This window comes from Sabethes cyaneus, chromosome 1, assembly GCF_943734655.1.
Source record: "Sabethes cyaneus chromosome 1, idSabCyanKW18_F2, whole genome shotgun sequence".
Taxonomy (NCBI): domain Eukaryota; kingdom Metazoa; phylum Arthropoda; class Insecta; order Diptera; family Culicidae; genus Sabethes; species Sabethes cyaneus.
In genome coordinates this window covers 148,105,851-148,125,583 of record NC_071353.1, presented here as the reverse complement: position 1 = coordinate 148,125,583, position 19,733 = coordinate 148,105,851, and the positions used below count along the sequence as shown (strand labels likewise).

At 45.2% G+C, this 19,733-nt stretch overlaps 2 protein-coding genes across 4 annotated transcripts in view; both read left to right on the top strand.

Annotated features, from left to right (window-relative positions):
- Positions 1-9,389, top strand: part of LOC128732911 (broad-complex core protein isoforms 1/2/3/4/5) — a 33,756-nt gene extending 24,367 nt beyond the window's left edge. For 2 of the 3 annotated variants that reach the window (XM_053826356.1, XM_053826357.1), the window contains one exon: positions 7,389-8,333. In XM_053826356.1, the coding sequence (XP_053682331.1) occupies positions 7,389-8,284 (896 nt within the window). In that variant the 3' untranslated portion in view covers positions 8,285-8,333. Of the gene's footprint in view, positions 1-7,388; positions 8,334-8,459 lie in introns of those variants that run through there. The other variant, XM_053826358.1, reaches the window with a different exon arrangement.
- An 8,655-nt stretch (positions 9,390-18,044) lies between these two features.
- On the top strand, positions 18,045-19,726 carry LOC128733197 (uncharacterized). Its single transcript, XM_053826874.1, has 2 exons — positions 18,045-18,373; positions 19,373-19,726. The coding sequence occupies exons 1-2, from the start codon at positions 18,158-18,160 to the stop codon at positions 19,724-19,726; spliced, it is 570 nt and encodes a 189-aa protein (XP_053682849.1). The 5' UTR covers positions 18,045-18,157.
- The last annotated feature ends 7 nt before the right edge of the window (positions 19,727-19,733 follow it).

Genomic DNA, 19,733 nt, shown 5'->3' with positions numbered 1-19,733 from the left:
GCGGCAGATCCTCCAAAAGTGCCGCGAATTCCGAGTCCCCACGCACCACCTTTTTATCAATTTCAAAGCCGCATATGATAGCGTAAACCGACAAGAGCTATGGAAAATTTTAGACGAAAACGGCTTTTCGGGTGAGCTTACTAGACTTATCATGGCTACGATGGATGGGATCCAGTGCTGTGTGAGAATCTCGAGTGGATTGTCGGACCCATTCGAATCTCGCAGGGGACTTCGACAAGGAGATGGTCTTTCCTGCCTGCTATTCAACATTGCGCTTGAAGGTGTGATAAGGCGAGCGGCGATCGAAATGCGGAGCACGGTTTTCAATAAATCCAGTCAATTTATCTGCTTTGCTGACGACGTGGCTGCTGTCGGCAGAACATTTGAGGCGGTGGAAGATCAGTACACTAGACTGAAACGCGAAACAGAGAAGATTGGATTGAAGGTAAATACGTCTAAAACGAAGTTTATGCTGGAGGGCGGGACCGAGCGCGACAGGGCTCGCTTGGGCAGCACCGTGGTAATCGACGGGGATGAGTTCGAGGTAGTCGACGAGTTCGTATACCTTGGCTCACTGGCAACAGTGGACAACAATACCAGCCGTGAGATTATAAGACGTATTATCAGCGGAAGTCGGGCCTACTACGGACTCCACAAACACTTGCGGTCGAACAATTTGAGCCCCCGTACAAAGTGCACACTGTACAAAACGCTAATTAGACCAGTTGTCCTCTACGGGCACAAAACGTGGACACTGCCTGAAGAGGACCTACGAGCACTCGGAGTTTTCGAACGGCGGGTGCTAAGAACCATCTTTGGCGGAGTGCAAGAGAACGGTGTATGGAGGCGAAGAATGAACCACTAGCTCGCGCGTCTCTACGGCGAACATATGACGTAGAATATCCCGAAGCTTAAAACTGGTTCATTCAGCGCCTGGGAAACTCCCTTCTTTATCTCATTTCACAAAATTATTGCCATCTAGCATTACCTCTTTGAGCTTATCTTTCCACTACTGAATACTAATATACCTCTTCTGTTTCGGATAAGCACTTTTTTCTTGCTTCCGTGCCACCGTAAGAGCACCACAATACGAATATTGATGGACAATACACAAACACGTATCGCTCTTACAAAATGTAAGGATAAAAACAATATTAATAAAAATTATTTTTACCTCCTCGTCGATCGGTTTCAGGCATTCTATGCCTATCAGGACGATGCCGATGTCCAACTGATTACGTGCTGTTTATCTGGTTGTATCCACGTCGAAGAGCGGGAGTAATTGTTAACTTGATCTCACTTTTTTGTCAGTCTAAAGAGAGGGGAAATTAGCGGTTTCAAATTCTGAATTTCATCAATGGCACTCCAACTTTTATTCAAAATGCTGCCTGGAAACGTCCTTAAATTTTCTTAGAATAAATTGCGCTCCTTTTTCAATAGATCTCTATTCCAGTCTGCTAATAATCTCTGTTGAGCATATCTTAGAGGCCGCAGCTCTATGTGGGGTCTGAGGAGACTGCTTTCTACCTATGAATATCGTCACTGATCTACTGACTACCCCTGCGATATCTGTCCATGAACGATCGACGTCATAATACTGAATCGTCATTCCCCCATCAAGACTCGCCAGTCTGCAGTCTACGTAATTTTGATACCGTTCTCGACCCTCCTCATTCATCGTTTGTCTAAGTCAAGTTTTGCCTTCTTAATAGAATGACGAACACCTAGTGATGTCCGATTACTTCTCGATTAATCGAACTAATCGATTATCCGCTAAAATAATCGATTAATTTTTAATCGATTGCTTTATGTTCCGATTATTAGATAATCGATTACCTGGCCGATCGATTATGCCGGATTATTTAAAATTTTGTTTGACAATTTCTAACAAATTTAATTGTTACAGTGGGCTAATTAACCACATGCAGTCAGCCAGTTCGCTGGTTTCGAGGTACGATGCTCATCTAAGAAACCAGTCGTATGTTTAAAAGCTAGGCGGTGCTCCTAGATAGAGTCAGTAGGATTGCTGCAATAGCCTCGTAACTGTCTTGTACTCTAATAGCTGGCTGTGAAGTCTGTCGATAAAGATGGGTCAAATCTTAGAAAGGATGTTTAACCCCAAGGCTTTGCTTTTAATCATCCAGTTTGCACGCAGTAGGCCGTTCTAAATACCACGCTGAAGCCTAAAAACCAAACTAAACTCAATCTAGATATTAACCGTGCCACCGTCAAAAGATAATTCGAAATTTGTCAGGCCGTTAGACACGGAATTTTGAAAGGAATTTTTAGAAACTGGGTAATACCCTTCGCCTTTTTCTATACAAAAACCAAAAAATGCTATCTCCTCGATTTCTATGTAACTAGCCTAAGTCTGACTGCACATTCCAAAACACTCGTGGACAGTACTACGGGACGCAAAACTATTCTTTGGTGTCGGGGACTGCAACGAGGTTACAAAATAAATAAGGTAACAAACCCTATTGTCCAATCCCACACAACCTTCATAACAACCTGTTCGCGTTACCTGCCGTTATCCCCGAAAAAAGGTTAGGGTACCGCGACAGTAAACAAACCCTGCTAATGCCCACCGGATGGAACCTGGCGAAACTAGCCGAAGCTGAATCGTCGGTCCCGTCGTAAAGTCCTGTGCTTGGCAGGCAAATCAGTCTGGGGAATGAGTGATTTTAAAGACAACCACCAAAAAGACGACACGCAAGATTGGAAACACCCTTAATGTGCTTTTCTTGTGGTTGATTAGTCCTTGTGACCCTAAGCCTGCGCTCCAGTGATTATTGAACTACAAAGAAAACGTAATTCTAAACACAATCAACATACAGAACGTTTAATAATTAGCACTTTGGAGTGTACATATATTAAAATACTAGCTGACCCGACAAACTTCGTATTGCCACAAATTAACCTGTGTTGTACATAAATCATGAATCTCGGATGATCTTTGTCACAATCTCGAGTTTTGCAAGCCCCCCAGTGGGCCGCGCTTCCGACGGCGGGTCACCGGCAACACTCGCGACCGTCTCGTCCTGAATGATCTAGTGTTACTATAGATAGTTTTTGTGGTCTTGTATTGACTAATGTTTTATGAAAGAGTCTCGAATTTCTCGAGTTCGATTAGTTTTTGAGTTTCGCAAAAATTTCTGGTTTTATTTGTATGAGAGTACACAGGGGTGAGAGGTCTCTAACTATCGTAAAATAAATTCAAGACTCCAAAATCTCCCGCATGCCAAATTTGGTTCCATTTGATTGATTAGTTCTCGAGATAAGAGGAAATTTGCATTTCATTTGTATGGAAGCCCACCCTCTTAAAGGGGAGATGGGCCATAACTCGCTTTCTAAAGAAGAGAGGTCTCAATTCACCATAGAAAAAAATCTTGCGTCCAAAACCACTTACATGTCAAATTTGGTTCCATTTGCTTGATTAGTTCTCGAGTTATGAGGAAATTTGTTTTTCATTTGTATAGGAGCCCCCCTTCTCTTAAAGTGGGGAAATCCATAGAAAATATACCATAGAAAATATACCATAGAAAATATTCTTGCCTCCAGAAACCTCCACATGCCAAATTTGGTTCTATTTGCTTGATTAGTTCTCGAGTTATGAGGAAATTTGTATTTCGTTTGTATAGGAGCCCCCCCTCTTAAAGTGGGGAGGGGTCCTTATTTACCATAGAAAATATTCTTGCCCTCGAAAACTTTCACATGCCAAATTTTGTTCCATTTGCTTGATTAGTTCTTCAGTTATGAGGAAATTTGTATTTCATGTGTATAGGATCCCCCCTCCTAAAACGGGGAGGAGTCCTAATTCATCATAGAAAAAATTTTTGTCTCCAAAAACACCCACATGCCAAATTTGGTTCCATTTGCTTAATTACTTCTCGAGTTATGAGGAAAATTGTGTTTCTTTGGTACAGGAGCCCCTCCTCTTAAAGTGGGGAGGGGTCCTAATTTACTATAGAAAATATTCTTGCCCTCGAAAACCTTCACATGCCAAATTTGGTTCCATTTGCTTGATTAGTTCTCGAGTTATGAGGAAATTTGTATGGAAGCCCCCCCTTTTAAAGAGGAGAGGAGTTATAATTCCCCTTATAAAGAGGGGAGGGGTCTTAATTTACCATATAATAAATTCTTGTCACCGAAAACACCCACATGCCAAATTTTGTTCTATTTGCTTGATTAGTTGTCGAGTTATGCAGAAATTTGTGTTTCATTTGTGTGGGAGCCCCCCCTCTTAGTGGGGGGAGGGGTTTCTAACCATCACTAAAACCTTTCCTGGCCCCAAAAAACCTCTACATGCATATTTTCATGCCGATTGGTTCAGTAGTTTTCGATTCTATAAGGAACATACGGACAGACAGACAGACAGACAGAAATCCTTCTTTATAGGTATAGAAGATGGTGCAAAAATCCTACCTAAATAACAATCTAAATCAAAAAGTAAATACTACGTTAGAAAGTACATTTAACAGACATGATTTAAAACTTGCTTAATAACTTAGTCACAAACGTATTTTTAGCTAGCGGAGGCAAAATGTCAATGAAATTCGGGTCCTCGTCGTAACGGGACACGCTGGAATGTGTCTAATGATTGTTGGGTGAAAATAACATTGTACATGAGGAAAATCTGGGAAGCCAATTTTTGGTCAGCTTCACTGATGGTGAGCTACTCACAGTATCGTAATTCTCCAATCTTAGCATACCCAAAAAATCTCCCGTGATAACGACGTGTTTTGTTAAAAAATCAAATTCATTATTTGTGTGAACTTCGACATTCTTCATGTAAGTCGATATAAGCTAGACCGAAAAGTCTGCAGAGATATTTAAGAACATGAATTGGAGTTAACCTTTTTGAAGCAATTATCACGACAGATCAATTTGTGAACAGCATTTTCATTGTCCGCCGACTATTGCCAATTACGAACAGATTTGTGGGAATTTATCAAGCCGGCTTCGTCGAAGGACCGTCTACAACAGATCAAATTTTTACACTGCGGTAGATCCTCCAAAAAACCATGAATACATAATTCCCACGAGTCATTTGTTCGTTGACTTCAAAGCTGCATATGATACTATCAACCGAAAAGAACTATGGAAAATCGTGGATCAGAACAGGAAGCCGATTAAACTGATTAAATCTACGATGGATGGTACACAGTGCTGTGTTCGGATTTCGGGTGGATTGTCAAGTTCATTCGAATCACACAGAGGGCTTCTTCAAGGTGATGCCAGCTGTTCAACATAGCGCTACAAGGTGTTTCAAACCGAGCGGATATCAACACACGGGGCACGATCTTCAACAAATGCGTCTGCTTTTCATATGAGATGGATATTATCGGCAGAACATGTGCGGCGGTGGCTGAACAGAACACCAGACTAAAGCGCGAAGCAGAAAAGATTGGGTTAAAGCGAAGACCCCATAATAACAAGACTGGCATCTCTGCCAATATTCTGGAGACACTAATGGTAGCTCACTCTGCCGGTATTTTTCAAAAGACGAATGCTAAGATCTTCGGTAACGTACAGGAGAACGAAGCTTGGAGGCTTGGAGCTCGCACAGCTCTATAGCGAATCCAGTAACCAAAAGGTGGCTAAAGCTGGACGGATACGAAGGGCAGGGAATGGTGCAAGAATGCCGGACAACTATCCTGCAAATACTTAGCCCAAAAAGCGCAAAAATGTACTAATGTGACATGTACATTCTGTATTTGAATGTGGCGAAGTCAGATCCGTTGACCAAACGGTGCCGGCACAAGTGTGCATCGGTCTTAATGTATCTGCCGCTGTTGGTACCGCTGCGAGGAAATCCCTGCCTTTTAAACAAAGCATGCGTTGAACTCCATATCTTGATTTTGGGAATTTTTGGAACAGAGGTGAAGGAAAAGCAGAAAATCATCAAAACTATTGTATTTTACTTTAATTAAAAGAGGGAAATTGTGAAAAAGTCACGCGAAAAGTAGCTAAAATTGTATTAAATTTTTGGTTGATACCGATAAGGGGTTTCATTCTAAAAATGACTGACTCCCATACAATGCAGTTCGATCGCGCTGCCCTCCTAAACTTACAAGCTGATAAACCTCTTTCCTCAATTTAATAACGAATCTTATTAACTTCCCGGGCTCCCGAGCGGTGGCGTAGAGCTAACCTCCCGGCTAGCTAGAACTAGACAACAACAGAACGGTGTGACCTGCTTTTTCTGGCTTGGCTTAGATAGAACACACTGCACGCGGAAGCCGTGTTTTTAAGGGTAACTCGAGCAGCTTATCTTCCGGCTAAGCTAAGCACTGGCTGATGTCTACATCATACATATTATGAATTAAGACGTCGAGCCGGTTGGAGTCGGGAGGCATCTTAAACAGATGAGCGCAGCTTATCAAAGCACAGCGCGCAATTGGGATGATGCGGACATTTAGAAATCGTATGCGGATGATACGACGACGGGGGTAGAAGAAAAAAAAAGCTGTCCATACAGAGTACAGTACAAGACAGACTCGTAGAGAATGATCGTTTTTACGTCATTTGATTGCCGCTGCTGCGGCGGCGGCTGTGGCTACTTCGATTTCGGGCACGGGTTTTCGGCGGGGCTGATAAAAGAATGATCTCAGCTCAGTGTCATGCTCTCGGTAAATGATCGAGCCGGAAACTCGGCATCATCCATCGTCAAATTCGACTTTGGGCGAGCGCAAGTTATTATCAATCACCCGCGGCCCGAGACGTACCGAGAGAAGAAACAATTTCACGTTATAAATGTTGTTTTTTTTCTCCGGTCGATGTTTACAAATTTTATGTGAACGCAACCAGTTCAGTGATAATATATGAAATATAATTGCTCGTCTGTTGCAATGCGATCTGAACTAACTGGCCATCGTCGTCGTTGATGATGATGAGGACGAAACGAATCGAAAACCGTACAAGTATTGATAGATAGCAACGGCGAACGAAAGCGATTATACTGAATTGCTCTCTGTTCGACTTATCATCACCCGGTTCAACTTAAGCGGTTTATCGGAAAGTGTCTTAAGGTTTATCCTTTATCACCCACTTATCGAAGCGAAGCTTCGGTGTTTTCAACGAGTTTAATGACTACGGAATGTGATAAATGAGGGAAATACTCTTAGCGATAAGCGGGATACCGATTAGCAGCCAAATGACTACCATAGCTTCGATGATTTGCTTCTTTACTTAACCAATTTCTATAGCTTATCTGTTTTGAACAGGTTGATGTGTTTTGTAGTTTTTTCTGCTTTCGTTGTTTTTGTTATATTTTCACTGCACTAACTTGCACCTTAGCTAGCTGCTGCACTAAAAACGATTGGCACTATTTTGTTTCCGCGATCTCGAAAGAGTTGCCAGCTAACATGAGACCAATTTTCTCGCAGGTCCGAGCATCACAATGCTCTCGTCAACCTCGCTACTCCACAACAATTGTATCTTTAACCGAAACAATACGGTGGCCACTCAGCAGGGCCTCAAGACGTACTGGCTTTGCAAATCGTACCGAGTTTCGATGTGCCGTGCCCGCTGCATAACCCATCACGGCCAAGTGATTTCATCTACAGGAGTTCACAATCATCCACCACACATGAAAGGACCCAATGAATTTCCTCCTCAGCAATCGATTCCACCCACACCGCCAGCACCACCACCTCCTCAACCTAACATTGGTCCTCCTCCAGGAGGACCTCACGCCCCCCATCATGGTCATCTGAATCATCTCCCGCAGCAGCACATGAACGGTCCACAGATTGTAGCCGTCAATGGTGGTTACGATCCTAACCAAGATCCTCGCCTGCATTACCAAACCAATCCGATGGGCCCACCCCTTCAAGATCCTCAATATCCACACCATCAGCTGCCAGCTCCTTACAGCAATTCCCATTCATTTCCTCCTCATCCTCCTCCTCCTCCTCTTCCTCCTCAACAGCCCTATATTTCTGCGCCCGCAATGCCGCCGCCTACTGTTCAACAACAACAACATCCACCACCGGCTCCAGAGACGGCTCAACCGTCAATTTCCACAGAAAATGACAGCTTCGAAACGGATGTCATCGACATTAAGCTAACCCAACTTCAACCGTCGATAACCAGCCATCATACAACGGAAACCGGTACGACAACGGTCACCCAATCAACCGCTCTGCTGGGCGATTCTGCCACTGACAGCATGTTACCACCACCGCCTCAGCCGCCCACAGCAACGCTGTCCGATGATCAGCCGCCTCAACCGCCTCAACAACAGCAGCAGCTACAACTCAAAACGGAACAACTTTCCTAAAAAAAAAGCAAACATTAAATTATCTAACAAAGAAAAACCATGCGTGATATTAACTAACCTAAATAAATCGTTTTAATTCTAATTCCAACCATGCTTTTCGTCTCTTCTTCCACTGTGTGTGGAAAACCAACCTCAAACAGCACTCTCTCAAACTGTTCCCTCTTGTTTTTCGCAGTTGCTCCCGGGGAAAAGTGGTTCCAGGGCCGGTTGCAGTTCATGCTGAGCCAGCGCGGCAAGCCGCTGCTCGTGCACGACGGGCACTCCTTCGGCATTCAGTACATCCGCAAGGACAAAAAGTACTGGCAGTGCAACCTGTCGCGCAAGTACAACTGCAAGGCACGTGTCACCACAACCGACACCGGCGACATTATCGTCACGAACAACGAACACTGTCACACCGAGATCCGGCAGCATCTGCGCAAGGACTACAAATCGATGAAGCAGTTGAATGCCAGCTTGGCGGCGCTGCGCGCTCGCCAACAGCATCAGCAGGATGCGGTCGGGCTGGGACTGACCATCGGCGGGGTGGATGCCGTGACGGCGGCTGCAGCCGCTGCAGCAGCAGTTGCTGCTGCCGTTTCGTCCTCGTCCCCCGGCATGAACGGTAGTAGCAATGTTGTCGCTACTGGCGCAGCCAGCAGCCAGAACAATAACAGTCTCAACGCAATCATTCCGATGCTGCACCATCAGCAGCAGCAACAGCAGCAGCAGCAGCAACAAGTACAGCAGGAACAGGAAACTAGTCTGAATTTGTCCACCTCTAGCTGGCAGCTAAAGAAGGAACCCCTCACCACGGGACAGGAATAGTGCTTGAGGTGCCCAACCAAAGATGTTGATTTTTTATTTGAATTTTAGACAAATTTTAACTACCTTGGAGGTTAGAGTTGACGATTTTTTCGCTCTTACCGGACAGGAAAGCGTGCATGACCAAAGTTTAGCGGTACTTAGGGTGTTTTAATATATGTAGTTTTATATATATTTTATAATTCCAATGTTCTAGTAAGTCGTTAAAATGTTCAGTTCAGAGATTTTTACTATATTATAGAGCTAATTTTATGTTTTAAATGACAAGCTAGTGTAAGGTTTAACGATGAACTAAACTAAAGGCAGCAAATAACGTGTTCTTATCATGATGTTGAAGGAATATAATTTAGGAAATTAAATCTGGATCAGGAAAAATAAATCTACGTCTACTGGAGTTAATTAGGACCGTCACAGCGAACAAGCATTCAAACTGGGGCGTAATCCATTGGTTTTTAGGCTGCCCCAATGTTTCTTATTATGAATCCGAGGCTGGGAGCTGGCTACTTTTGCGGAAGAACGTCCCCCACGCTTCGAATCCCTGATCTGCTTGCTGAATCTGATTGCTTTCCCGTTTAAATCTTGCGGTGATTCCTAAAAATCGGCTTTTGTTGCCGCCTATGTAACATTTTGTTATTCGCAGAAATGGTCAGAGGTCATTGCGGCCCGCGGATTCATGGGGCGATCCGATTTGGCCCGCACCACGCCTATGCCTGGGCACCACTGATCTAGAGAATCACCCTTTTTGTAGATGGGACAGTAAAGTGCCGTTGCTAGTCGTTCTTCGCCATTTTTGTAGAGATCTGCCGGGAGTCGGTCATTTTCAGTGGCTCTTATAATCTTCAGCTGACCGATTCCACTCCAGATCGGGAGACGGGACGCTGTTATCGCTTGTTAGGACTCGTAGAGGTTAACCTCGGTTTCGTCTCTTGTTATATCGCAGAACTGCTTTCACCTGTCAACCACCTCGAGCTCGTTTGTAATCAGGTTTCCCTCCTCATCCCTACACATATCAGGCTTCGGTATGTACCATTTTCGAGATTGGTCTCATTAAACCGGAATAGTTGTTCCAGCTCTTCTCTGTCCTGCTTCTGGCACTTCTCCTCCTGAGAATCGGAGTCAACTCATTTCGTGCTTGTCGATAATTAGACAAACTCTCCCTCGTGGCATCCAGTCGGCTTTCGTAGTTGTATAATTGACGTGTACCCTACCGTCGATAGTTTTGAGCGCACATCTACTGCTACTAGATAATGATCCGAGGCGATATCCGCAACCCGTAGGGAGCGTACATTGGTGATGTTCGGGAAAAACCCGTTCGTTGGTCAAGTGATCTCCAGGTGACCTTGTGGATATCTTTGCGGAAAAAATTGCTTCTGATCAACAGGCCTCGGGAAGCTGCCACTATCATTCGTGTTGGTGTGTAGGCTATGGAGCCCGATCACCCGCCTATACTAGCTTTCCTGTCGATCTGGGCATTCCCCGGTATCTCCAATAACGATCAAGATCCCATGGTCCCGTGGTGAACAGTTGTACGTTGCCTCCAGCTGCACGCTTCCTTCTCGTCGCCGGGGCTACCTTCGTGCGGACAGTGCACGTTTATGTTGGTTGTAATTGAAGAAACGGCATTTTATCCAACATTGATCGCCTTTCAGTCCATCACGCAATCCTGCATTCTGCCTATCACTACAAAATCCGTTCCCAGGTAGTTGGCTGCTCCTCAACTCTGGTAAAATTGGTGACTTGCCGCAACGGATCCTCCACACCTTCTCGCCTTTGCGACGGATTTCTTACAGTGCCTCGATGTTGAACTTTCGGGGTTCTAGTTGTTCCAGCAGAACCCTGTCGCCACCCACGAAAGTCAGCGATCTGCAGTTCCAGGTAGTAAGCTTTCATTCATGTCGAATGATTCTTCGTAGTGAATTAGATTTAGGCACCGTGTCTCGGGATGTGGCTGCCATCTTAGGTTCATAACCGAGACAAGATATTTCTTAATTCAGCCGCCTGCTGTGGTTCTCACGCTGTCTGAAGTACAACGCGCTCTTAGTTAAGAAATCGAGCCATCAAGTGCCGCTCCTGATATGGGAACAGATGCGCTACACTGACAAGGCTATTCCTCGTCGTTACACTCAGCATCCGACCATAGTTTCCACCGGGGTTGGTTACCCGATCTCCGCTAAAGTTGCGCTAGCTGCTTCCTCCTTAACTTCATCTAACGTTTGGGTTGACACTTCTACAACATTTATCGCACTGTCGAGATTCTTTCCCCGCTTTGCACTTGGATGCCAATCAGGGGTTCATCAAAGTGCTGCTTGCACCTTTCAGTCACCTGACGATCATCAGTGAAGTTATTGACATTCTTGTTCCGACACATTATTTCTCATCTTATGCCGACAAAGCTTGCGATTCGTTCAGTTTCTGGTAGAAATTTCGCGTTTCATGAGAACGGTGCGCAGCTACTCCAACTCCGCATATGCATTGGGTTCGCATATATCTTCTATAATCTATGTCTTTCCACGTTTCGGCGAGTGGCACAGCGCACCTATGTCCTCCGCGCAGCGTTCCCCTCATCCAGCATTCTTCCCCATTCATCGTCGTACCACTCGATCCGCTGATTCCGTGTCCGGTGATGCTATTTGCTACTATTTTAATAATATTCCATCAGTCCTCGAAGTGAGCTTCCATCCAGCTCGTCATTTTCCGGCAGCAACGCTTCAAGTGAATGCCCATATTTTGAGCGCATCTTAACTATCTGGTACGAGTCAACGTTAGTGCTTCGAAAGGATTTGACGTTAATGATGTCTGAGAAGTGTCGACAGTCGATCAAAACGTGGTCGATCTGTGTTTCTATCTGATTTGGTGACCTCCAGATGCACTTCCGTAAAAATTTATGCTGCAAGAAGGTACTGCGTACGTCCATGGGCTTGAAGACGGCCAAGTCGATAACTTTTTGGCTAATTTCGTTGGTCAGCGGGTATGCGCTGAGCCCGATTCACCCTCCGACTACGCGTACAATTCCTACTTGTCGGTGTGCACGTTAAAGAACCGGCCTATGATTCTCAACCCGCACATTTGAGATCGATGGAATCACCCGTTTCCGCTCCTCGTCCATCACTATGAAAACTGAAACCAGCTCGTGTGTGTGTGTGTTTGTGTTTTTTTACTTGAGGAATCGCTCAATGCCAGGCACACGAAACCTAAAAACCTCACGGGCGTCTGACATTAACCCCCCCGAAGCTACCGTTAAGTATTACTTCGGGGGGGAGGCTGTGTCTGTACACCCCGATCCGGAGATGACGACCGTCATAACGTCCACTCCTTCACATTCACGCTCACAGGGTTCACCTGTCGAGACGTGGACCGATCCAAAGATGGCGACCGTCATGACTTCCATCTCCTCACGGCCGCCCTCACAGGGTTTCTTGTTGAACTCAGTACTGCTCCGTCGAGTTCGCCACTGCACTTCCACTTCACCTGTCGAGACGCGAACCGATCCAGGGATAGCGATCAACATAACATCCATCCCCTCACGGCCGCCCTCGTAGTGTTTCTGTCCAAGCTTGGTTTGCTTCGTCACGCTCGTCACTCCACCGATGCGTCTGTCAAGATTATCTGCTAATCGGGATTGGTAGTTCGCTGGTCGTTTCTCCACTGTCGTTGCAGTTGCAACATAATCTGTGCTACAATGCCGATGACGATATTCCACACGCTCTCCTCCCGACACATTTTGCCCACTATGTTCTCCACCATCAGGGGCGGCATCTCCCTTCGTATCGCGGCAAATCGAGGACATTCAAAAACCACATGCTGTGGTGTTTCTACCGTCTCTCTGCATTCTGCAGAATGGTGTCGCAGCGTACCCGAACCGGTGAAGGTATTGCCTGAAGCAACCATGACCCGAGAGAAACTGCATAAAGTGTAACACGACTTCTCCATGTTTCCAGGTTGACAGAACTCGTATGAGTCGGTGCGTTCATCTACCATTCTCGGTCCAGTCCCACTCTTGCTGCCATTTGCTCAGCGACTCTGCTCTCGCCAGCTTCCGGGCTCCTCTGGTGTTTCTTCGTCCATAGCAGCCGTTATCTTCCACGAGCATGATGCTGATGGGGATCATTCCAGCGATAACACATACTGCACAGAACAGAAGTGGAAGTCCGAACGATTCGGCGATCAAAACTGGTCGTAACAGAGACTTTTTTGTTTTTCTTTTTCTTTGGGAAGGTTTGCTTTTAAATTGCATTGGAAATGCTTATTGGTTACCTGGGTACTATTCTGCTTCACGCGATTCCGCTTCGGTCGTAGTGCTGCGATCCAGGCTGGACCTCCATACCGCAGTATCGATGATGGCACGCTAGCCAGCAGTCTCCGCGTGCTACTACTCGACCCGTAACAATTCGGCATGATTCTGGCTATGGCATCGATAGCCTTCGCCGCCTTCTCGCAAGCGTAGTCGACGTGGCAGTTGAAGTTCAACCGGTCGTCTATCATTACTCCCAGATGCTTGACCGCGGGCGTTGAAGTAATAATGTGCTCTCCGACGGGGACGACTGCATGTTGTACGGCTCTACAGTTGCTAACCAGCAGAACCTCCGTTTTATGGTGGGCGATTTGTAGCTTTGCATCATGCATCCAGTTCTCGATAATTCTAATCGCCTCTGTCACCAGCATTTCTACCTCCTCCAGTGATTCGCCTAGTGTGTGTGTGTGTGTGTGTGTGTGTGTGTGTGTGTGTGTGTGTGTGTGTGTGTGTGTGTGTGTGTGTGTGTGTGTGTGTGTGTGTGTGTGTGTGTGTGTGTGTGTGTGTGTGTGTGTGTGTGTGTGTGTGTGTGTGTGTGTGTGTGTGTGTGTGTGTGTGTGTGTGTGTGTGTGTGTGTGTGTGTGTGTGTGTGTGTGTGTGTGTGTGTGTGTGTGTGTGTGTGTGTGTGTGTGTGTGTGTGTGTGTGTGTGTGTGTGTGTGTGTGTGTGTGTGTGTGTGTGTGTGTGTGTGTGTGTGTGTGTGTGTGTGTGTGTGTGTGTGTGTGTGTGTGTGTGTGTGTGTGTGTGTGTGTGTGTGTGTGTGTGTGTGTGTGTGTGTGTGTGTGTGTGTGTGTGTGTGTGTGTGTGTGTGTGTGTGTGTGTGTGTGTGTGTGTGTGTGTGTGTGTGTGTGTGTGTGTGTGTGTGTGTGTGTGTGTGTGTGTGTGTGTGTGTGTGTGTGTGTGTGTGTGTGTGTGTGTGTGTGTGTGTGTGTGTGTGTGTGTGTGTGTGTGTGTGTGTGTGTGTGTGTGTGTGTGTGTGTGTGTGTGTGTGTGTGTGTGTGTGTGTGTGTGTGTGTGTGTGTGTGTGTGTGTGTGTGTGTGTGTGTGTGTGGTCCGGTTAAAAATCGGCACTAACTTTTGTAGTTTGTACGATTCCGGAACCGATACAGAGCCAAATCGCACTGGAATGAGATCGGACTGAAACCGGACCGGACCGGAACTCGGACTTCATTTTTCGTTCCGATGTCGAACACTAGATAGGAGTTACTGGATAAAACGCCGTAAACCACTTTAGGGTCTATTTTATGCCTACAAGTTTGCAAGACATAGATGGTATGCATTATCCAGCCGTTTACCAGCTGATTGAAATACACACAGAGATGTCAAAAGCTGGACAGTTTTTCAGACTTTTCTTTGAAGTTTTCCACCGCAATGGCACAGAACAGAAGTGAAAGTCCGAACAATTCGGCGATTAAAAACGGTAATAGAGTTTTTTTTTGCTTCTATTTTTCTTTGGGAAGATTTTTTGCATAGAAAGGAATAACAACAATATAAGCAGAACGTTCCAGGAAAAGACCATCTACGTGTCGAAGTTCCCTGCGAGATTCGAATGGGTCCAACGATCCACCCGAGATTCTCACACAACACTGGATCCTATCCATCGATAGTCATGGTAAGTCTAATCAGCTCACCCGGAAAGCCGTTGTCACCATAAATTTTTCATAGCTCTTGTTGGTTTACACTATTATATGCGGCTTTGAAATCAATGAACAGGATACCGTGGGGACTCGGATTTCGCAGGTTGCGGATAGCGAACGGCCTCCAGATATGGAGGTTAGGTGCGAATATAATGAATAAGCACCCTCACTCCTCAGACAAGCAGCAGGAGCTCGTTAGACCCGGGAGATGCGTAGTGGGCTCTACAGGTCTTCCCCAACGGCTTTTTGAAGGCGAGTAGACGCTGCCATAAGCGCCTTAGCCCACCGGTGCGTTTGTTCTCCAGGAGGAGCGGCCCATACAGCGTCTGTACTCCAGAGGTGCGACTCAGTTTCAAAATGCCGTGTCTCGCCTGCTACACCTAAGATGGCAGTCCAAACTGCAAGGCTAGGTAGCGCAGTCCTGTAAGGTGGCCTACTGAACAACCAACAAACAACCCAGAAAAACTAAATTAGGAAAGATCGACCATCCACAAGACCCTCCATGAAGCCTGATAACTTCCAACGAAAAAAAAATTGGCTATTGGCGACAGTCGATGGAAGATGACTTGGGAAAACACTTTATAGGTGGCATTCAGGATAATGATGGATCGACAGTTCTAAAAAGCCCGTCTTTCCACTCCTCCGGTAGTCGTTCTGCATCCCAAATCTTGACAGTCAATTTATGCAAACAGCTAGCCAACTTGTCCGGACCAATTTTAATAATAGTTCTGCTTCAATGTCATCCTTTCCTGCTGCTTTGCTGTTCTTCAGCCGCTGAATGGCTTCTTTAACCGTTATGTGTTCGACAAAAAAAAACACCTTTAAGTGCTCGACAAGGGTACCCGGGTACCCACAAATTGAAACACTTGTAACTTTGGCAATTTTTGACCGATTCGGACACTTTTACCACCGAAAGATTCAGGAACTTATCCACTTCCAGTGTGGTTATAACAGAGCCGGAAGTGGTTCATATGGTTCCCGGAAATCGGGCAGTCCGAGGATGTGTTCCGGAATTAAAGCACTTTTTATATTTTCGGATGTAATTATTACTATAATTACTATAATACTATAATTACTATAATATACTATAATGTTTGCGCATAGTTGAGTAATTCGGGGTCAGAATTAGGGTATTTATTATAACAAAAGTTTTACAGCTCCTAAACAAGCAAAGATATAGGTATGCTACATTCGGCAAAGTTGTGTATCTTTGCTATTTGCACAACTTTATAAAACATGAAAAAGTCATACAACAACTACAAAAAAAGCTAAAATAGAAAAACTGATTTTGACGATTCACATCTAAGAAATAGGATTTTTCTATCTTCGCTGAAGAGATAGAAGGTTACGGTCTGCAGCAAAATTTCTTGTAATAATATGCTCTAAAACTTTGCAGAACTCATCAATTTGTTATATTGAAGCTAAAGAAAAATAAATTTTTTATTTCACTTTTAGGGGGATTATTCAAAATTCTAATTTCACCATACGATAAAACTTTTAATTTCAAAAAACTCTCCCAAAGATTCCATAAACCTAAAATCAAGTTTTCTCACTCAAAACTCTAATGCGCACATATTTTTGGTTTTGGACAACTGTGAAGCCCCACGGGAATATGTTCCGGAATGGCCATGCCGTGGCAAAATCATCAGATAGAATCAAAATAATGAAAAATGACCTTCTGGAATAATTTCATGACTTTAGACACCCATATTGCCAGTGTTGCAAACCAAACAGTTTTATGGCCACAGGAGGTCCCACGGGAACTTGTCGCAGAATGGTCATTCCGAGGATATATCATTGTATTGTTTTAAAACAATGAAGAATGACCTTTCGGAGTAATTGGAAGAACTTTGGACACCCATATTACTATAATTACATCCAAAAATATAAAAAGTGCTTTAAGTCCGGAACACATCCTTGGAATGCCGGATTTCTGGGAACCAGATGAACCACTTCCGGCTCTGTTGTAACCACACTGGAAGTGGATAAGTTCCTGAATCTTTTGGTGATAAAAGTGTCCGAATCAGTCAAAAATTGCCAAAGTTACAAGTATTTCAATTTGTGGGTACCCGGGTACCCTTGTCGAGCACTTAAGGGGTAAAAAAATTCGAAGCCCCCCCATTCCACCCCCTTAAGTGCTACATGAAAACTTATTTTATGAAAAGTTGTAATTCAACTAGTTCTTAGATGTCACAGAATTTCAGTATCCTTGATCAAAGAAAACTTTAGAATTTCGTACTTTGAAAGCTGAAAAGGTACCCGGGTACCCTGTCGAACACATAACGGTTAACTTCGCCTATCGATGGGACTGGCACAGCTCCGTTGTTTGCTACACCAATGCAGTCACTTCCGCCTGCAAGCCATTCAGGTGTTCATCGTAGTGCTGCATTCCACTTTTCGATCACCGCAAGGTGGTCAGTCAAAAAACCTCCATCTGTATTTCAGCACATTACGGCCCGCGGCACAAAACTTTTGCGAGACTCGTTCAGTCGCTGATAGAACTTCCGTGTGTCGAGTTCTTCGCACCTGGTAGCGCTTCTTTTCTCCTGAAAGAGTCGGGTTTTCTCTCTCCGCTTTATTTTGTATCGTTCAACATTTTGACGGGTGGGCTCTACGTAACATTTGTACCCGCGCAGCGTTCTTTTCAGCCAATATCTGCTGGCATTCCTCGTCAAACCATTCGTTACGTCTACAGAGACTGTATAAATTTGTCGTCTCGGTAATCTATATAGCCTCTGCAGTTACGTCGATTCGGTGCCATGACGGTTTTCATGGCACTCCAACAGTCCTCTTTAGTTTAGTTTAGGAAAATATGAATTTTTGAAATAAAGCTATCCGATTTGCTTGTAAAGTTTACTAGGAAAATTGAAGATCTTAAATTCTTCGATCCAATTTGTACGATAATTTTGAAAAATGCCCGGCTGAAAAATGAAAAAAGTACTCATCTTGCCCCATGTTGCCCTAAATTTTATTTACGCTAGATTATGTCAAGAAGCAAAACAAACCAAACAAACAATGAAACAGCGCTGCTGTTCAGTCGTTTTTTCGCGCTTTTAAACAGCACTGCAGTCGTTTTTCTGCTTTTTCTGTAAGTAACCGGAGTTGGGCTCCTTTTGAGTGACCAAAGTAGAAACCCCATACAATGACCACAACAACCGCGTCCGCGACCAACAGTAGTGGCGCACCATCCGTTCCGTTTCGAAACGTCGAAATCAAAGCATCGATCGCCAACCGGGAAGCATTCGACCGGAAGGTCGCGATCGCCGAACAGCTAACCGGCACCGCCGGGGAAATCATCAAACAGCACGACGTTTTCTTCAACGCCCAAAAGGGCCGGCTAAAGCTGCGCTATCTCGAGGTAAGCAAACAATATTGATTTATTGTCTAATTGCTAAGAAGAGAGGAGAGATGGCTGAAGCATTATCCACCACCGTTCCGTCGTGTAAGGATAAGTTTAATCGGGGGAGTGGAATAGTTAGAATAATTAGCGAACGGCAGCAGCGGCAGCTGCTGCTGCTGGATGCAGAAGATGATTACCAACACGAGGAGCCAGCAGTGGAGTATTTAATCGAAAATCTTCCCCAGCTTGCGGATGGTACCGCTGAATTCAATGAACTGATGCAAGTGCTTGAGTTCACTTATGGGGCACATTGTCCCTGCAAGGGTGATAATGATTGTAACGACAAGAGTTGCTGTCCGATGGGGGCAAATTATCAAATTTCGGACGGTGAATTGGTTTTACGAAATGATTCGGAAGTGATTTTTGAATGTTCACAAGCTTGTGAATGTCAGCCGACGTGTCAAAATCGACTGGTTCAGTTTGGTCCTCGAAAACGGTTGGTGATTAAACCTAGTAGTCGGGTTCCCGAACAATGGGGACTTTTCACCGGTCCATTGATTCCAACCGGGGGGTTTATTTGTGAGTATGCAGGTGAAATCCTCACTAGAACTGAAGCGGAAAGACGAAATAAATTAAATGACTCGCTGGGTCGAAAAAATTACGTTCTCTGTTTGAATGTCCAATCCCGTGTGGAGGAACACTTGCGTACGCAAGTGTTCATTGATCCGGAAAGGCGTGGTAACATTGGACGCTATCTAAATCACAGTTGTGAAGCCAACTGCCGAACGGTGGCCGTCCACATCGACAGTCCCCTGCCGAGAATTGGAATTTTCGCTCAACGAAACATTCAACCGGGTGAAGAGCTATGCTTTGACTACGGAGGAGGTGGTCATGCGTCGAAACCTGCCACCGGCAGGGGGACCACTTGCCTGTGCGGATCGGCGGCCTGTCGAGGAGCACTCCCATCCCTGTCCTACTGATTGACCGCCTGCAACCGTCTGTTTCGTTCCATTTCAGAGCAAAAAATCCGAGCTGATTCATTACTTTCGACCGGACATCGGCGGTCCGAAGGTGTCCACTTTTCACAAAACTGACCTGGACGAGCCGCAGGTGATGGAAAAGATTCTGGCGGAAAGTATCGGCCGCAAGGGTGAGGTCCGCAAGCGGCGTCATTTGTTTTTGCACGAGCAGACGCGCATTCATCTGGATGACGTCGAAGGGTTGGGATATTTCCTGGAGTTTGAAGTCTGCCTGACGCCGGCCCAAAGCGAGCAGGATGGAACGCGGGTTGCTAACGAAATGATGAAACTGTTTGAAGTAGCCGACAGTGATTTGATCGAGGGTGCCTACATGGATAAGTTGTTGAAATAAAGTGCAT